Genomic DNA, 18,417 nt, shown 5'->3' on the forward strand with positions numbered 1-18,417 from the left:
TGTGTATGGTTCTCCAGTTGCACAGTGGCAGATAGGAAGGCGCTCCAAAGGGTGATCACTACTGCACAGAGGATTATCAGCTGCCTTCTCCCCTCCTTGGAAGAACTCTATGATTCCCGGAGCCTAAAGAAAGCCCAAAATATTCTGAGAGACCCGTCTCATCCAGCACACTCTCTTTGTGAACTGTTACCATCTGGCAGACGATACAGGTCTATCAAAACTAGGACAAAGAGGTTTAGAGACAGCTTCTACTCTAGAGCTGTGGCTGTGCTAAACTCTGCGGCTTCGTGTTGATGTGTTTGGGGCTGTGTAGGGATGGGTGGAGGAAGGGGGAAGTGAGGATGGGGCATGAGTCTGAAATGGTGTGCATTGAGGAATGCTGCTGTAAATTTCATTGTGCGTGCACAATGACAATAAAATGCTTATGCTTTCTCTGGCCAAAGAGGCTCAGTCTGATGCAAGAAGCGTGAAGAAGGATCCTTACACAGAGAAAACTTGAGTGGGACAGATCTGTGAGCACTCGCCCTCAGCAGTAGGTGGACCCGCTTTCTTGGACTGTCTCGTTTGGAATAGTCCTCATGATCATAATGCACGGGTTGGTGGGTGCATAAAAGAAGCAAAGAACTATTCTGAACAAATGAATCAAGGATATTGAGGGGTGGGGGGTTTCCTTGATGCTACAGTGTTTACCCATCAAGTTCCCCGGTCACCACAGGCGAACGCAGCTCGCTCACAAAGAAGAAGAAGAAGAGTTTGGATTTATATCCCCCTTTCTCTCCTGCAGGAGACTCAAAGGGGCTTACAATCTCCTTGCCCTTCCCCCCTCACAACAAACACCCTGTGAGGTAGGTGGGGCTGAGAGAGCTCCGAGAAGCTGTGACTAGCCCAAGGTCACCCAGCTGGCGTGTGTGGGAGTGCACAGGCTACTCTGAATTCCCCAGATAAGCCTCCACAGCTCAGGCGGCAGAGCTGGGAATCAAATCCGGTTCCTCCAGATTAGATACACGAGCTCTTAACCTCTTACGCCAGGCAGAAAGAAATCCCAAAAGTTGACTCTCTCCCTTTCTCTTTCATGGTCACGTCCATTACCCACAGCACTGCGCAAGGTGGCCAGCTAGTAAAAAACGCGCTTGGGCTTCAAGGTTTCCGAGGCCTTGTTCCCCCAGCCTTATGCACGCAAAACATTACATCTGATAGCTTATCAGATAGAGTATGTAATGTAACCATAGCTGAGTTTTCTCTCAATTAAGGTTTCCAGTTGTCAAATGCCTAATTTTTATTTAGCCCGGGGCAATCTGTATTTTTTAAAAAAATCCCTCCATCAATAATCTAATAGCGAACCCGCCTCCAAGTCACTTCTGGCATTTGTGCATGGGCAGAGGCTACATTAAACAGTCAGATGCTAATGGGGGGGGGGGGGCGTTCGAAGGGTGGAGACCAGGCAATGAGACAGAGTAAAAGGAGGGGGGGGAGGGATGAGATGTCCCCTCCTCTGTGAGAATCCTCCTTTTGTAGCAAGGTTAAGAGCAAACAGCATCATGCGGATGGGGAATTTTTCTTGGCTGCACTGGGCACGGGAGGGTGGAATCAAGTACAGCGAAGGGTAAAGTCCATCCGACCATGTGCCAGCAGCCAACGCCCGGCCAGCCAAAGGCTTTGATTTGCCTTTCTGGATCTCTTGCTGGGGGAAGAAATGGCAGAAAATTGCCCCTTTCATAAGGCTGGGCAATGTTGGCGTTCTATAGGGCCGGGCACCTGATTGGCACACGCAAGGTCCCGATCCGCAATGTCTCCAGCTGGGCAGGGCATGTCTCTGACACCCTCTGCCCGTCAGAGCAGACAATGGTTCGGCCATGGGGAGGCACATGCAGAGGGGCCCCTTGTTTTTCCTTCCGCCCCTCTGCTGCCTACCGACAGGGCTGGGATTCCGGTAAGCCAGCATTTCACCCTGGAGGACCTGACCGCATGCACTGCGGTTCCCGGGGAAACATGCTGAGTTTTAAAGCATCTTCGCCTATGACATCAGCATCTACAATTCCGGCACAGAGAGATGGAGGGAGGGCGCCCAGCCACCTCTCCCGGCACAGCCGGCTTTTTCCTCTCTCTCGCACCCAAGACGCTCACTCTCCTTTTTCTAAAGCTCTCCTTCGGCACTTTCCCTGGTTGCTCCATTAGCAGAACTGCTTGCAGGTCAAGCTCGGAAAGAGAGGTCCCTGCTTGCTTGGGCGGGGGACGGCATGGACACTGGCCCGCGCCACCCGACACTGCTCCAAGGTTAAAACCCAGATGCCTTCCCCGAGCTGGTCAGCTAGCATTTCAATCGGTGGGGATGGAAACCCCCCTCCCCACCCATAATTCCACATGGACCAAGATGCAATGATGCCACTCCACCCACCCCAAAAAATGATGGAGCATCCCAAGTTCGACCGCTTCCAAGCCTCACATGTCCCCTTGTCCCCTGGGAAGTTCCGGGGGTCCCTCTCTTGGCCGCCAACCCAACCCACCAACCCTGACATCTGTCAGCCTCCCCCCCCCAACCCCGCTGCTTCCTCTTTCTGCTTTACAATTTTGCAATAGTTGTGTGTGTGTGTGGGGAGGGAAGGATGGAGAAACAGGGGGGAAGGGCTTCACACCCACCCTATAAGAGGAGGCGCTCATCCGCCCCAGCCTTTGGGAAGGGGGTGCGCACCGAGCCCTCCAGAGCCCCAGGGACTATTGGGGGAGGGGGGTAAACAAAGGTTGGGGGGAAGGCAAAGCAGTGGAGAGAGGAAGGGGGGTGGGTGTTGGCTGAGTACAGATCCCCCCAAAAGGAGGGGGGGATAAGACCCCCCCCCATAAAACCCTCTTACCTGGAGCCTCGCAGTCTGCACACACGTCGTTGCCCTCTTTCTGGAGCAGCTCCAGCAACGCCTTCTTGCTTTTCTCATTCGCCATGGGGGCTGTTTGGTGGGGGGGGGGGGGGAGAGAGAGAGAAAAGCTCTCAATTTTCTTCCTTCCTTTTCTTTCCTAGGTTTGGCCGCCCTCAGGGATCTTCATGGACCTGCAAAGGAAGGGAGGGGGGCTTCAGCCTACAAGCTGGGGGGCCAGAGAGATGGGGCATGCAGTGCTCGGGCAGAGAAGCCCCCCCGGGCACCCAACGCACCTTGGACCCCTGTGGTCTGCTAGAAGCGCTGCTGGGCTCCCCCTGCTTCCCGCAGCATCCCTGCCCTGCTGCCGCCGGCGCAAACAGCGGTCGCAGGGTGCCTGGCTTCGCAGGGAGGACGGTTCCGCATTCCCGCAGCCGGAGAGCTCATTCTGGCTCGCAGGAGAAGGCGGCAATCCGTCCGGCTCAGCCGCCCCCACTGCCCAGCCTCCGTGGGGAGCAGCCTGGCCCCACAGCGACCCCTGCTGGCCACAGCTGTTTTTGACAGCTGGCACAGGAGGACAGAACAGTCAAATGCAGTGCTAGGGGAACCCCTGGGAGAGCCCCAGGGTGAGGAGTGGGTCCCCACCTTAGCCTTCCTTTTGGGGTCCCCTTTTAACATTTCGACTCCACTTAGGTGCTGCTCCGCACCGGGGACTCATGGGTGGGCTGGGCTACTTTGCGAGAGCCAGCAGTGTAGTGGTTGGCGCAGGTGCGACCCCCCGAATCAGGAACCGGGTTTGATTCCCTGCTCTGCCACTTGAGCTGTGGAGGCTTCTCTGGTGAACCAGATTAGCTTGCACACTCCAACACATGTCAGCTGGGCAAGTCACAGTTCTTCGGAGCTCTCTCAGCCCCACCCACCTCACAGGGTGTTTTGTTGTGAGGGGGGAAGGGAAAGGAGATTGTAAGCCCCTTTGAGTCTCCTTACAGGAGAGAAAGGGGGGATATAAATCCAAACTCTTCCTCTTCTACTACTACACGGGGTCTCTGACCTACAGATGTTCATGGACTACAGTTCCCGTCAGTGCTGCCAATTGGCGGTGCTGGCAAGGGCTGATGGGAGTTGTAGTCCATGAACACTTGTAGATTGAAGACCTTTGCTTGAAAGTATAAAGGTAGTTGAAGGTTTTCCAGGGTGGAATCACCTTTCTCTCCTATAAGGAGACTGAAGGTGGCTTCCAAGCTCCTTTCCCTTCCTCTCCCCACAACAGACACCTTGTGAGGTCGGTGGGGCTGAAGGAGTTTGGAGAGAACTCTGACTGACCCAAGGTCACCCAGAAATGTAGGAGCGGGGAAACACGTCTGGTTCACCAGATAAGCCTCCACAGCTCAAGTGGCAGAGTGGGGAATCAAACCCGGTTCTCCAGATTAGAATCCACCTGCTCTTAACCACTACAACCCGCTGGCTTGCACCTGAGACCCCTGGACAGCAGCTGCCAATCTGAGCAGGCAATTCCGACCCTTGGTGGACCAAGGGTTTGATCCAGCAGAAGGCACCTTCATGTGTGTTCAAGTAAAATAAAAACCGGCAGGGCTCACGGAAGAGCGTCGGCCAAGCGGGCCAAAAAACCCTGGCACTGCTAGAACCGGTGATTACATTTACGGTAACCACGGGCGATTCCGCACTGGCCAAATAAAATGGGTTGAGGCCCTTTTTAAAAGCATTTGCCGTTTTAGTGGCCAGAACCCGGGTTCAATGAAAATCGCTAGTTCAGCTACTTTCCCCCCCCTCTAACCCGGGTTGCCAACGCTTCCTGCTTACCTGTAAAACTACGGCGTAACGCATTTCCAATCCTGCATCCCGCTCCCTCTACTCATAGTGGGAGCAACCCTGCGGCGGTTCGCCATGAGCGTGGATCTTCTCCTAACAGGTAGTTTCACCGTGGGGAGATTCTCGGGTGTGAAAGATTCTCGGGGTGGATTCTCGGGGGCGGGGATTCGCTATAAGTTCGCACGGTAGAAACCCGCGGCTGCCCGTATGAATTCCGCCCAACATCCGCTGAAATTATAACCACGTATTTGTACGTTTCCAAGGCGAGCAGCCGCACGCTGTAAAACAGCAACTGGGTTTTAGAACGCTGTTGTTGTTGTTTTTAAATGTGATCGGTGCCATTTTACATTTGAAATACAGAAACGTCATAAAAGAAAGGCAGCCCGTTGAAATGCCTTCTCTCTTGGAAACAGATTCGAGTCTCGCTGGGCTGTGGATATAGATCTCGGAATACGTTTGCCGCAAGTCGTCCAGGCTACAAGTCGCTGTTTATGCGATACACGCCAGCTGGTATTAATTAAATAATTAAACAGCAGACTGTTAAACGAAACAAGTAGGAAAGAAGGTTCTCTCTCAAACCCTAACCGACCTGAGCCTTCGGGGAGGGCGGTATATAAATATAATAGATAGATAGATAGATAGATAGATAGATAGATAGATAGATAGATAGATAGATAGATAGATAGATAGATAGATAGATAGATAGATAGATAGATAGATAGATAGATAGATAGATAGATAGATAGATAGATTGATTGATTCGTATCGGGTCCCAATTTTATTGAACATTAAGCTCCATTTCTGGTTGTTTTTGTTTGTTACACAGTTTCATTTTGTGTTGCAAATTTCCATTTCAGCGTCTGTTTATATATGAATAAAAATTAATTAAAACTTGTGTTTTGCAAAGTTTGCCTCATGTCCTCTAAGAGCACTAACTGATCTACTAGGAATGGGCATTTAAATATTTTGTATTGTTAAATGTCCCTGTTCCGTGGACGCCATTGGTAAACCTTCCCTCTGCGCTTGTTAAATGATCTTGTTGTGTTCTAGGCAAGGCGAGAGAAATTTATTCCTTGTAGTAAAATCAAATAAAAACAAGGGAACGTTTCCTACCTTCAGAACCGAGACAAAAGGCGGGGGCGGACGGCAGGACTCAGTCAGGAATAACAAGGAACATTTCAAATGCAAGAACCCATGTAATTTATAGAGCAGTCTGCCTATATTCTGTCCGCTGCATCTATCGCTGCTGCCAGAATCAGGCGGGCAGGGGCAATAAAACAGCCCCAACCCTGGTGTGGCGGCCCAAAGGAAGTTATTTCTGGGTGCAGCTCCAAGCCGTAGAGAAGTTCCGATTCCTTATGTGAAACAGAGCATCGTTTTTAACGCTTTGTTCTTGTTTTATTGTATTATTCTAATAGCAAACCGTCTCAAGCAGTAGTGTGAAGAGGGGGCACGGAAATATTCTAAACAAATAAACAGATAAAAATCTCCGAACCCAGAAAACTAGCAGGTCAGAGAGAAGGGCCGGATGCCCTGACACACTAGTTTTCTACAGGCAGAGCATGTCACCATCATTGGCATTCTGAGTCCGGAAACAGGGTACGCGCTGTTTGCAAGAACAAAGCTTCAATATATTTAAAACACAGATTTTTTAAAAAGTTAAACGTTGAAGCTTCTTTAAACTAGAATTTGTAAAGCTTTCCCTTCGTTCCCAACTTCAGAAAGGCACCTCTTCACACACTCTCAGCGAAGGCACCGCCAAATTTAACCCAAATTGGAATTCCCGGGCCAATTTGGAGATGACGGCTTGCGTTGTGAGCTCTGCGATAAGGTAATAATTTGAAAACATCGGTGGCCTGTACAATGCCAGATCTTGTCTCTCTTCTGAGAAGTCGTTTTTGGATTCGAAACACTTGTCTGGTCAGCAAAAGTGCAGCCGGTAATCATCCAATTCAGTTCCAGCATAAAATTGAGTCGTTCGGCTTATCTGGAAAATGGTTAAGCCACTGTTCAGCCGGCTCTTAATGACCACAGAACCATTCTTCACAGAGTTGACCAGTGCCGGGCAGCCGTCTCCTTGGTGGTGGAAATCACTTGTACCTCCCTGCCTGTCTTCAGTAATTTGATCTCTTCCTGTTCTGGGATGTCATCCTTCCAGGAACGGCTCCTATTGAGACTTGTAGGAGTTGATCGATTCCTCACCTGCTGTAGCATCTTGGAACCTGAGAGCCGAAATCAAGATGATTTGGAGGCGCCCTGGCAAGAAAACAACTGTTAGGGTTACCAACTCCTGACTTGGAAATTCCTGGTGATTTAGGGAGGAAGGTGAATTTGGAGGACCTTTATGGGGTATAACGCCAGAGTCCACCAACACATCGTGGCGCCTTGCTGGAATATAAAATGGTTAGGACTGAGAATGACGAATGTGGGAAATTTTCAGAGTGGTTGAGACTCTCCGGTTAAAACCCAAGAGCGGCCATCTTGATTTGTGTTTCGGCACCAAATCCAACCGGGTCTCCGCTTTTCACCTTCCCATGCCTCCAACGGTTATGGTTGCCAGGCTCCAGGGGGCGGCTGGAGATCTCCTGGGATTACAACCAATCTCCAGGTGATAGAAATCAGTTCACTGGGAGAAAATGGCTGCTTCGGAAGGCGGACTTTACGCCATTGCACCAATTGAAGCCCTTCCCTTCCCCAAACCCCGCCCTCCTCTGGGTCCACGCCCAAAACCTCCAAGCATTATCCTAAGCCAGAGATGGCAACCCTATTTTGAGGTGCAGCTTTTCACTGGGAAAGTTTCTCAGCTGACCAACCCCGCTCCTTTCTATTCGCCAATCGGCTTTCTTCCTTCTGACCCAACTTAGCCCCAAAAGCACCAGGCCCAAAACTGACCAGACGTAACCAAGTGGAGTCAAAAGCAGCGGACTGTCAAAGCAGGGGGGGGGGGGGAGAGAGAAAAAGAATAGCTACATCTTGCAGAATGCAAACAAAATTCAACCCCCAGTGGCAAGAAACGATCAACACGGTGAAAAATCTGTCCTTTTCCAGGGCTCTTTGGTACAGACAACACAAAATATTACTCAGATCTCGCATTCAGAAGAGCGTTTTCAGACCAAGCTCTTGAGCGGCTTTTCCCATTCCTTTTCCAAGAACAACAAGCCAGGCTGGACTTATTTTTCGACACAAAAGCAGACTTCTCCTGCTTTTTATCTTCCTGCTTTTCCTCCCCCAATTCAGGTCCGGAGTTAGCCGTCAGGTTCGATTCCCGGCCGCTCCAGTTAAAAGATCTAGCAGGAGGGGACTCTTGAGAGCCACCGCCCGTTCTGAGAAGACAGAACTGACCAGGAGGGACTGATCGTCTGGTCCAGCATAAAGCGCCTTTCTGTGTTCACATGACCCGTCATTGATTTATGCTGATCTCCATCCTGCGCTGTGATTGATGGAGCTTTCTCTTCCCCCCTTCCTTGTTATCCTGCATTATTACATTACTACGGGAGTGCTTTGATGGTGTGTTCCTGCACTGCAGGGGGTTGGACCTTGTGGTCTCTTCCAGCTCTGTGGTTCTATGATATGATTCTACCCACGGTCTTCCTCTTTCCCCCAAACGGCAGCATCCACAACAGTTTCCCCATCTCACTGGCATGAATCATAAGATGTGTTCTCTCTGCCAAGTGTTGCTAGCGGACTGCAGACTCAGTCCCCAGCTACACGGGGGAATGACAGCGTTGTCCAGGTTTTCTCTCGGGTTTTTTTTTTTTAAAAACACAACCTGACAAGCTGTTTGCAGCTAGAGCAGACGGGAGCACGCTCTGTCCCCCTCAGACGAGCATGCAAGAAAATCCAAGCGGCGGCAACTCCGACCAGCCCCCTGCCTGGCTCTCTCTGGGGTGACGTCATTTGTTTTAATCGGAGCCACGCGACCGCTGGCGAGCGAGCAGAAAGACAGGCAAGCATGATGAGCTCATCGTTTACTCCGGCTCCGCTTGTGCCATCTAGCAGCGCACCTCCCGAAGCAGAAGATGAATCGCGCAAAACCCGGAGGGTTCCGCCAGCCGGCTTCAAAGGGGAAAAATCGAACGCCAGGTGAAACACGACGCCAGGCTACGCGTCTACGCATTCTGCAGGCGAACCTGCAGAAAACGGTGCCCGGGCCAAGTACTGACATTGCGCCCACCCAAATACTGAAATTGTGCCTCCCTGAATTGTCCCCCTCCCCCCAAAATTGTGCCACAGCCAACCATGAGCAGTGCCCAACTGAGAGGTCAGGGAGCATGCCCCGGCCAGAGAAGAGGAAGGCGGGCAGGTTGGCAGAAAAACTATCAACTTCATTGGTGTAGAGCAGGGGTAGGGAACCTTTAACACTCAAAGAGCCATTTGGACCCATTTTCCACGGGAAAAGAAAACACGCAGGATTTGCAAATACCTCGACATTTAAAACAAAAGATACTACACGCCATATATAGGGTTTTTTTTACCTTTTACTCTGCTCATTCCCTGAGAAGCGTTTGACGCGCCCCACCTCTGCTGCCTGCAGGGTGGGTATGATGAAGCCAGCCGCCCCGCCCTTGTGCGCTTCACCGGGAGTGCCAACCCGCCTCTGGGTTCCAACGGGGCGGGCGAGAGGGGAAGACCGCGGCGCGGCCCAACCAACCATGGGCAGTTGGTGCGCCCGCCCTGCTGCCTGCAGGGTGGGCAAGGATGGGGCCGGCGGCTTGGCTCGTGTAGCCACAGTGCAAGGGCAGAAGAGCCGCATGCGGCTCTCGAGCCGCAGGTTCCCTACCCCTGGTGTAGAGGTTAAGAGAAAGTGGGCTCTAATCTGGAGAACCAGGTTTGATTCTCCACTTCTCCATATGAGCGGAAGAGTCTTATCTAACCAGATGTGTTTCCCCACTCCTACATTCCTGCTGAGTGACCTTGGGCTAGTCACAGTTCTCTCAGAACTCTCTCATCCCCACCTACCTCACTTTAAGGTGTCTGTTGTGGGGAGAGGAAGGGAAAGGAGCTTGTATGCCCCTTTGAGTCTCCTTACAGGAGAGACAGGCGGGGTATAAATCTTTTGTTGTTTTATTTATGTAACTGAACTGCACCTCGATTCCGCATCCACTGTTATGTTTTTTAAACTTATGTTTTACTATCTTCCTTTAATTAAATTTTAAAAATATATTTGGTCTGGAGTTCTCATTCCAGGTTCCAGATCTGTGGAGCAGTAAGCGGTGCCGAAGCCGCGGCGGTTTTGAACCAGAACTCTTGACAATCAAATAGATGCATTTTGCCAAGGAAGGGAGTGAGACATGGTTTAAAAATGTTAACAGTGGGCACAAAATCAAGGTGCAATTCAGTTACACGAATAAAACAAGAAAAGCTAAAGTCCACATACCGGAAAGAAAGACTTGCAGACAAAAGGTACTAGGTATCTTCAGTGCATGTGCAAAGTTCCAACAGCGTTTCAGGCAGAGTGGACGGCAGAGCCCGTTGCAGGGGAAGATTCTTCCAGCCTTTGCTCAGGCCCACTGCACCTCCCCTGCAACAGACTTTGCTGCTAGTAGAACACAGAAAAGGAAAGAGAGAGGAAATGTTCTACAATGCAGCTTAACCAGGGTTGGGGAAAAACAAACCCTTGCTGAATTATAGGTAAGCAGAGAGGGAATCAAACCCCAGTTGAATGATGGTTGAATAGTGGCTGAATAACAAAATGAATTTCAACAGAGATAAATGTCAGATTCTTCACTTAGGCAGAAAAAAAATGAAATGCACAGATATAGGATGGGTGACACCTGGCTTGACAACACTACATGGGAAAGGCATCTGGGAGTCTTAGTAGGCCACAAACCGAACATGAGTCAGCAGTGTGATGCGGCGGCCAAGAAAGCCAATGTGATTCTGGGATGCATCAATAAGAGTTTAGTGTCTAGATCGAGGGAAGTAATTCGTACCAATTTCATTCCGCATTGGTCAGAATTCACCTGGGAGTAATTTCGTGGGTCCAGTTCTGGGCATTGCAAATTGTGTAGCCGATACTGACCTGTAGCTGGAACGTCCAGTGAGGAAAATCCAAAACAGCAAAGCGTCTGGAACGCATGTCCTATGAAGAGAGGCTTGGGGAGCTGAGGATGTTTAGCCTGGAGAAGCAAAGGTTAAGGGGGGACATGATAGTTATGTTTAAATATTTGAAGGGATGCCATGTCGAAGAGGGAGCAAGCTTGTTTTTCTGCTGCCCTCAGAGATTGTGGCCCGGAGCACCTTGATTCAAGGTGCAGGAAAAGAGATTCCCACCTAAACATTAGGAAAAACTTTCTAACTGTCAGGGCTGTTTGACAGTGGAATGCACTGCCTCAGAGAGTTGCGGAGTCTCCTTCTTTGGAGGTTTTAAACAGACGAACATATGTCAGGAGTGCTTTGATGGTGTGTTCCTGCATGGCAGGGGGTTGGACTGGATGGTCCTTGGGGTCTCTTCCAACTCTATGATTCTATGGGTAAGCAGAAAGCTCAAAAAAGCAAGGTCAACCCCATTAGCAATAATCCTCAGAGGGAACGCTTCCGAACATATTTGTCCCTGAGCTAAATCTTTAGATGCTACGAATTCTGCAAGCAGACTCTGCCATTTACCGGGGAAAGGTTAGCGTTCCCCTTCCATTTGTTACTCCGGATAAGATCTCACAGACGCCCTGTCAGAAAGGGCTGCTGTTGTTTTGTCGCCAGCAGCAGATTCCACTGCAGCCTCAAGAAGATTCACTTCATAGAAGCACGGAAAAATATAATTCGTCTCGTTGGAAGACTCTGTAATGCATTGTAATGTTCAGGGGGAAAGACCTGGGCTTTGTGGTTTAAACCACATGAATGGAGAAGAAGAAGAGGAGGAGGAGGAGGAGTTTGGATTGATATCCCCCCCTTCTCCCCTGTAAGGAGACTCAAAGGGGCTTACAATCTCCTTCCCCTTCCCCTCCCCACAACAAACACCCTGTGAGGTGGATGGGGCTGAGACAGCTCCGAAGAACTGTGACCAGCTCAAGGTCACCCAGTTGGCATGTGTGGGAGTGCACAAGCTAATCTGGTTCACCAGATAAGCCTCCAAAGCTCAAGTGGCACAGCGGGGAATCAAACCTGGTTCTCCAGATTAGAGTGCGCCTGTTCTTAACCACGACACCACGCTGACTCTTACATACAGATGCCTTCCACTGAATCAAACCATTGAGGTCAGAATTAACAACACAAGATGAGCCCTGCTGGGTCAGACCGAGGCTCAAAAAATCCAACCGTCTGTTCACACAGTGGCCAACCAGGTGCCATTGGGAACCCATGAGCAAGACAACCACAGCAGCGTCATCTTGTCTGTGGTCGACGGCACCCTAATATAACAAGCACGCTCCTCTGACGCTGGAGTGAATAAGCAACCGCCACAATGACCAATGAGCAGCCCCCAAAACGTCTTTTTTAATGCCTGAAAGAGCAACACAAAGAAGAAGGGGGAGCAGAAATTCAGAAGGAAAAAAAGCCCAGGTTTAATTTTCCTCCCATAAACGCAGTGCATATGGAAACTGCCCTTTACGTTCAATGGTGACTCTGAACGCTTCTGCTAGAACTCTGATCTTACTGGAAACCGAGCTCTATGCACCTACCCATGCTACCATTTCTTGGAGAAACCTCCGCTCTCGAAAAGACCGGCAGATTCTGACTGATGTGCGCTATTGCAAAAGGCACGTTTGCAAGGATTCTTGTAAGCCAACTGTCTGACACACACACACACACACACACACACACCCGCATCCAGCTAGTGCAGGAGAATACAGCTTCTCTGCTCTGGCCCTTTTAGCTTAAATCCCCAGGCCGTACGTGAAATGAACGCTGGAGCACATAGTAAAAACCTGGAAGATCCACCCTCCACCCCACGGCAATATTCCACTGGGGGGATCATCTCAGTGTTTTCTTGCACAACAAACACCCTAATATATAAGCATATACATTTTTCGCTAACATACAGCGCAATCGCCACCGCATGCTACGCGTTTCCAGCGGCATCCGAGAATCGTCAGCCTTGCATTACAACTTCGGGCCCTGGCTTCCCTAACTTTTCTTTCCACGAGGTAAACTTTGAAGCCCAGCCCGCAGTGGTTCTCTTGGCCATCAGCCACCGCCAAAGAAGAAAAATAGAAAATACTGAGCTTGGCTTTATCTATTTCACCTGCGGAACTCTACAAATTCGGGCTCTTCAAAACAGTCATGACAGCACCTAGACATCATAAGAACATAAGTAACGCCCCAGCTGGATCAGACCCCATAGAGTCCATCTGAAGTTCAGCTCTCTGCTACTCGCAGTGCTCCACCAGGCGCCCTTTCGGGAGCTCAGCGTTGCAGTATGTCTTGTGCCGCAATGGCCTTCTGGTGCTGCTGCTCCCGAAAGCACCTTTTGACTATACGGGCATTTGTAATCTCAGATCAAAGAGAGCACTGGTGATTTTGCGCCATAGATCAAATTCTCCTCCGAGAAATCTTGCCAAGGCCCCGGAAAGCTATCCATGTTAGTGGCCATCAATTAATCTCCTGTGGCAGTATATTCCTTGTCGCCCACCGCACGATGCTATGAAGTGCAGCGCCTTTCCTTTTATTAGTCCTAATTCTTCCCCCCAGCATTTTCAATGGATGCCCCCTGGTTCTAGTATTGTGAGAAAGAGAGAAAAATTTCTCTCTGTCAACATTTTCTACCCCATGCATAATTTTATACACTTCAATCATATCCCCCCTCAGACGTCTCCTCTCCAAACTAAAGAGTCCCAAACGCTGCAGCCTCTCCTCAAAAGGAAGATGCTCCAGTCCCTCAATCATCTTCGTTGCCCTTCTCTGCACTTTTTCTATCTCTTCAACATCCTTTTTGAGATGTGGTGACCACAACTGAACACAGGACTCCAAGTGCGGTCGCACCACGGCTTTATATAAGGGCATGACAATCTTTGCAGTTTCATTATCAATTCCTTTCCTAATGATCCCCAGCCTAGAGTTTGCCTTTTTCACAGCTGAACAGAGTTTGCCTTTTTCACATCGTACCTGGGACTATGTTAAGGGAGGGACACGATAGCTATGTTTAAATATTTGAAGGGGTGCCGTGTCGAAAAAGGAGCAAGTTTGTTTTCTGCTGCCTCAGAGACTAGGACACGGAGTCATGGGTTCAAGATGCAGGAAAAGAGATCCCACCTAAACATTAGGAAGAACTTTCTGACCGTCAGAGCTGTTTGACAGTGGAATTTGCTGTCTCAGGGGGTGGTGGCGTCTCCTTCTTTGGAGGTTTTTAAACAGAGGGTAGATGAACATATGTCGGGAGTGCTTTGATTGTGTGTTCTTGCATGGCAGGGGGTTGGACTGGATGGCCCTTGGGGTCTCTTCCAACTCTATGACTCTATGTGCTGCCAAGGTGTCTTAAGATTATGCCCAGAGAAAGGCAAGGTTCTAGTCCTCATGGATCAGCAAATAGGCCTGCAGCGTGAGGCAAATCATCTGGGGAAATATTACAGTTCTTTGCCTTCCCTATGGTGAGGAGAACGACACTGCGCCAGACCAGAAAACATCAAAATCTCTGCTATGCTATTAAGCTACAATCATTACTCACAGAGAAGTATGCATACCAGATTGCAGGCTATGTGATTTTTGGGAGAATTTAAGGGCCGTTTCCTCCTAAACAACCTGACCTGTCCACTCGGGTCGTGTTCAGTGGCCCTGCTTCGGATACCCCTGCTACATGGTTGATAACCTGAGAAATGGTTGTAGACCAAAACTTTAGATCTCCTGCCCCAAGAAGATGTGTTTGTTTCCCTCTATCAGTACCTTCGGAGAGCAGGTGAAGACCTTTTAGTTTCGTTCCAAAACTATGACCCGCCTCCCTTCCTACTTTTGGTGTGGTGTGTTTATACGTTTGCATTGAATTGCAGATTATTTGAAATCCCACCCCATCCATTTATTTAGCTCATGGACCAACGTTGTGAGCAAAAGGACAGGGGTACGTTTATGTACAGCATATCCAATAGGCACATATACAAAATACAATTTAAAAAAATTACTATAGGTTTGTAAAAACTTAACACCGTTACAGTATGCAGAATTATTTAGTTAAAATTTAAGAACTAGTGCCATTGTGTGCCGTAGGCAGGAATTCAGCAACAGCTCAGTGTGGTAAGTCCGCTTCAAAGTCTGAATAGTGACTGAACATGGGCAGAGGGCAAATGGTTTTTTTCCCGCAAGCGAGAAATCCCCTCCTCATCCCACTAACATTTTTACAAATTAACCATCCACCACATTAGAGCAAATATCTGTCAGCATCAGTGTGGCTTTGCAAAAAGCAGAAAAGCGCTCACCTGTCCATTCGGCATTCTAAGTATTCCTTCGATTCCTGCCTACATAGGTTGTTCTCAAAGCTTTTCTCCCGCAGACATTTCATGTATTTCTCTTTGAAGGCTTTACATTCACCTGCATCAGGTGGAAGGTACATGGGGTGGGGGGAGGGGGGAGGAGAATAGATATAGCATCAGCCGCAGAACAAAGACTGGGACAGGGGGGAGATTGGCAGGTGGGGAACGTTTGCTGCAGACCTTGAAGCAGCCAAATTCGGAGAAATAAATACTACAGACGTATTGAGCAATACTCCAAAAGTTAAATGGCAATGAAATAAAAGTAGTATAACACATCTAACAGCCTGGGTTTCATATTTAGAGAGAAATTACCGGTAGTTAAAGGCAGAATGTTCTGGCTGTTGGGGACACCATCTGTGTATTATAAAAGGCTTTCACAGACAAAATCAACTGGCTACTGTTGGGTTTTCCGGGCTTTTGTGGCCGTGGTCTGGTGATTTTAGCTCCGAACATTTTGCCTGTATCTATGGCTGGTATGTCCAGAGCCATGTCTCCACTCTAGCACTGACAGAAATGCAACTTTCTGTGACATATTTATTGACTTAAAATATGTATCTATGGACCCACCCAGAGCTAACTCAAGGTGCCAGTCCTTTTAAAACCCAGAGGGCTCAAAGGGTCTGCGCCTTGACTCACCTGCACATATAAATCTGAAATTACTTATTGACTTATGGCAGAGGTCTCCAACCTATGGCCCTCCAGATGTTCCAGATGTTCATGGACTGCACTTCCCATCATGCCCACTGGCCATGCTGACAGGGACTAATGGGACTTGCAGTTCATGGACATTTAGAGGGTGACAGGTTGGAGACCCCTGAGTCTTGAAGCATGTCTCTAGGGTGGACCCACCCAGAGGCAAATGAAGGCACCAATCGCTTTAAAAGCCAGAGAACACAAAGGGACTAGCCCCTTGATTAACCAAGAACACATATTTTCTTATATAAATCTGTATTTATTTATTGACTTTATTTAAAGTATGCATCTAGGGACCCACCACAGGCAAATCAGGATGTCGGTTGTTTTAAACACCGGAGGGCTCAAAGGGACTAGGCTAGAGCATAGATGTCAAACTCAGGCCCACCAGATGTTCATGGACTACCATTCCCAGCAGCCCCTGCTAGCACGGCCAATTGGCACTGCTGGCATTGACTGATGGGGATCGTAGTCCATGAACACCTGGAGGGCCTGAGTTTGACACCTATGGACTAGAGCCTTGGTTAACTTGCCCACCTGTTCTTATATAAATCTGTATTTGTTTATTGACCTAGAGAAGGGTGTTCCCATCAGCTCTGCCCGTTGGCCATGCTGACAAGGGCTGATGGGAATTGCAGTCCATGAACATCTGGAGGGCGACAGGTTGGAGACCCCTGAGTCTTGAAGCAGGTCTCTAGTGTGGACCCGCCCCGAGGCAAATCAAAACACCAATCCCTTCAAAACCCAGAGGGCTCAAAAGGACTAGCGCCTTGACTCACCTGCACATCTGTCCTTACATTCGCTTACTGACTTACAGCAACTTTAAGTCACTCTCCAGATGTTCATGGACTGCAGTTCCCAGACGTATAGGGACCCCTCACGCCCCGAGGCGAATCAAGGCGCCGGTCCCTTTAAGACCCGGAGGGCTCCCAGGGACTGGCGCCTTGGCTGAGCCTCACCGAAATGGTCCAGGGGGAAGGAGCCCTTGTCCGGAGGCTTCGGCTTGAAGCTCTTGCTCCCGAAGTTCATCGCCGTCGACATGGCAACGGAGGCGCCGCTTCAGCCTGTCACCCACGGGGACAGGAACAGCTCCCCACTTCCGGCTTCCGGCGTCGGGCCAGGCCAGAGCGAGCGATCGCAGAGCGACTCGAGCGAGGACCGCCGAAAGCTTGGGAGATGGAGGGACGGTAGTCGTGGGAAACATCACCCCGTTCGAGGTTGCCAACCTCCCGGGGGGGGCGGGATCAGGAGATCTCACTGGATTGCAGCTGATTTCCAAGAAGGCAGCTTCAGATGCGGGGCCGGTTAGTCTGAAGCAGCAGGAAAAACTTTTTGAATCCAGTAGTGGCACCGTTAAGACTAGAACAATTTTATTCTTGCTATAAGCTTCCTTCCTTCCTTCCTTCCTTCCTTCCTTCCTTCCTTCCTTCCTTCAATTTTCTTTCTTTCATATTCATTCCTTCCTTCCTCTTTTTCTTTCTTTTTCTGTCCTTCATCTCTCTCTCTCCATCCATCCATCCATCCATCCATCCATCCATCCATCCATCCATCTATCTATCTATCTATCTATCTATCTATCTATCTATCTATCTATCTATCTATCTATCTATCTATCTATCTATCTATCTATCTATCTATCTATCTATCTATCTTTTTCTTTCTTTCTTCCTTTCTTCCTTTCTTCCTTTCTTTCCTTTCTTTTTCTGTCCTTCCTTCGTCTTTTTTATTTCTCTGTCCTTCCTTACTTTTCTTCCTTCATCTTTCCTTCTTTCTTTTTCTGTCCTTCATCTTTTCTTTCTTTCTTTGTCTTTCCTTTTCTTCATTCCTTCATCTTTCTTTTTCTGTCCTTTTTTCTGTCTTTCTTTCTTCCTTTGCTTTCTCCCTCCCTCCCTTCCTTCCCCTTCCCTTGCCTTCTCTTCCTCCCATTCGCTGGACTCAATTTTTTTTCAACTCTGCTCCCGACTGCAGAGATCAGCTCCCCTGGACACCGTAGCTGCTTTTGAAGGGAGACCAGACCACATGACCCCCTGCTGAGGTGCTTCCTCTCACTGAATCCCACCCTCTAACCCCACATCTCCTGGAATTTTGCAATCTGGAGCTAGCAGCCCTTCCTGCGAAGCAGTTCGAGCAGGTGTTCTGCTCTTGGGTTTTTTGGCTTCCCCGCTAGGGGTACAGCTTGAAACTGACAATAACGCCCAGGTCAATTACACAGCTGCTAGCTTAGGTGACTTGAAATGTGAGATCTGCCCCAATTGGTTTTTCTGGATTTGCACACAATCAGCTGCTTGCCGTCTTGCAAAACAATATTTGGCAATTAGCTTCTCTTCGTTCCATTTACCAATAAAACGATACCCGAGAATACCAAAGGCCTACACACATGAGGCAGCCAGAATGTGCTGAAATAAAACGTTGCCCTGCTTTCCAGTCCCAGCAAAGCAGATCGCCCCATTAAATTGTCCCAGTGGAACTTGTGTTCTACTCCACCCAGAGACCTAAAAATTAGGAGCCAATTTTTTAAATCTCTAGAAAACAAATGTACCACAAACACACTCCCAAACTAAATATGAAAGCGTTTAGCTGAAAGGAAACACCCGCCGGGCAAATTTGATCACAAAGGTTAATGGAAAGAAACATTCCAAGATGACAGTTAACTT

At 49.1% G+C, this 18,417-nt stretch overlaps 2 protein-coding genes across 2 annotated transcripts in view; both read right to left on the bottom strand.

Moving 5' to 3' along the window:
* Window positions 1-3,067, bottom strand: part of ADAP1 (ArfGAP with dual PH domains 1) — a 48,014-nt gene extending 44,947 nt beyond the window's left edge. The window contains exon 1 of the mRNA XM_048494622.1: window positions 2,850-3,067. Coding sequence (XP_048350579.1) covers window positions 2,850-2,934 — 85 coding nt within the window. The 5' untranslated portion in view covers window positions 2,935-3,067. The remainder of the gene's footprint in view (window positions 1-2,849) is intronic.
* A 9,675-nt stretch (window positions 3,068-12,742) lies between these two features.
* Window positions 12,743-17,236, bottom strand: LOC125430573 (cytochrome c oxidase assembly protein COX19). The gene is made up of 3 exons (XM_048492558.1): window positions 16,723-17,236; window positions 15,013-15,128; window positions 12,743-12,801 (listed from the first exon to the last, which is right to left on the bottom strand). Exons 1-2 carry the CDS (start codon window positions 16,802-16,804, stop codon window positions 15,013-15,015), a joined length of 198 nt encoding a protein of 65 aa, XP_048348515.1. The 5' UTR covers window positions 16,805-17,236; the 3' UTR covers window positions 12,743-12,801.
* Window positions 17,237-18,417: the final 1,181 nt, after the last annotated feature.

Source organism: Sphaerodactylus townsendi, linkage group LG04 (genome assembly GCF_021028975.2).
Source record: "Sphaerodactylus townsendi isolate TG3544 linkage group LG04, MPM_Stown_v2.3, whole genome shotgun sequence".
NCBI lineage: Eukaryota > Metazoa > Chordata > Lepidosauria > Squamata > Sphaerodactylidae > Sphaerodactylus > Sphaerodactylus townsendi.

What these genes read in the sequence shown, in the direction of transcription:
- LOC125430573 (XM_048492558.1), bottom strand. Translation starts at nt 16,804, where the DNA reads ATGTCGACGGCGATGAACTTCGGGAGCAAGAGCTTCAAGCCGAAGCCT. An exon ending in CTTCCCCCTGGACCATTTCG is followed by an intron (nt 15,129 to 16,722) that starts GTGAGGCTCAGC and finishes CACCTGATGCAG; the next exon opens with GTGAATGTAAAGCCTTCAAA.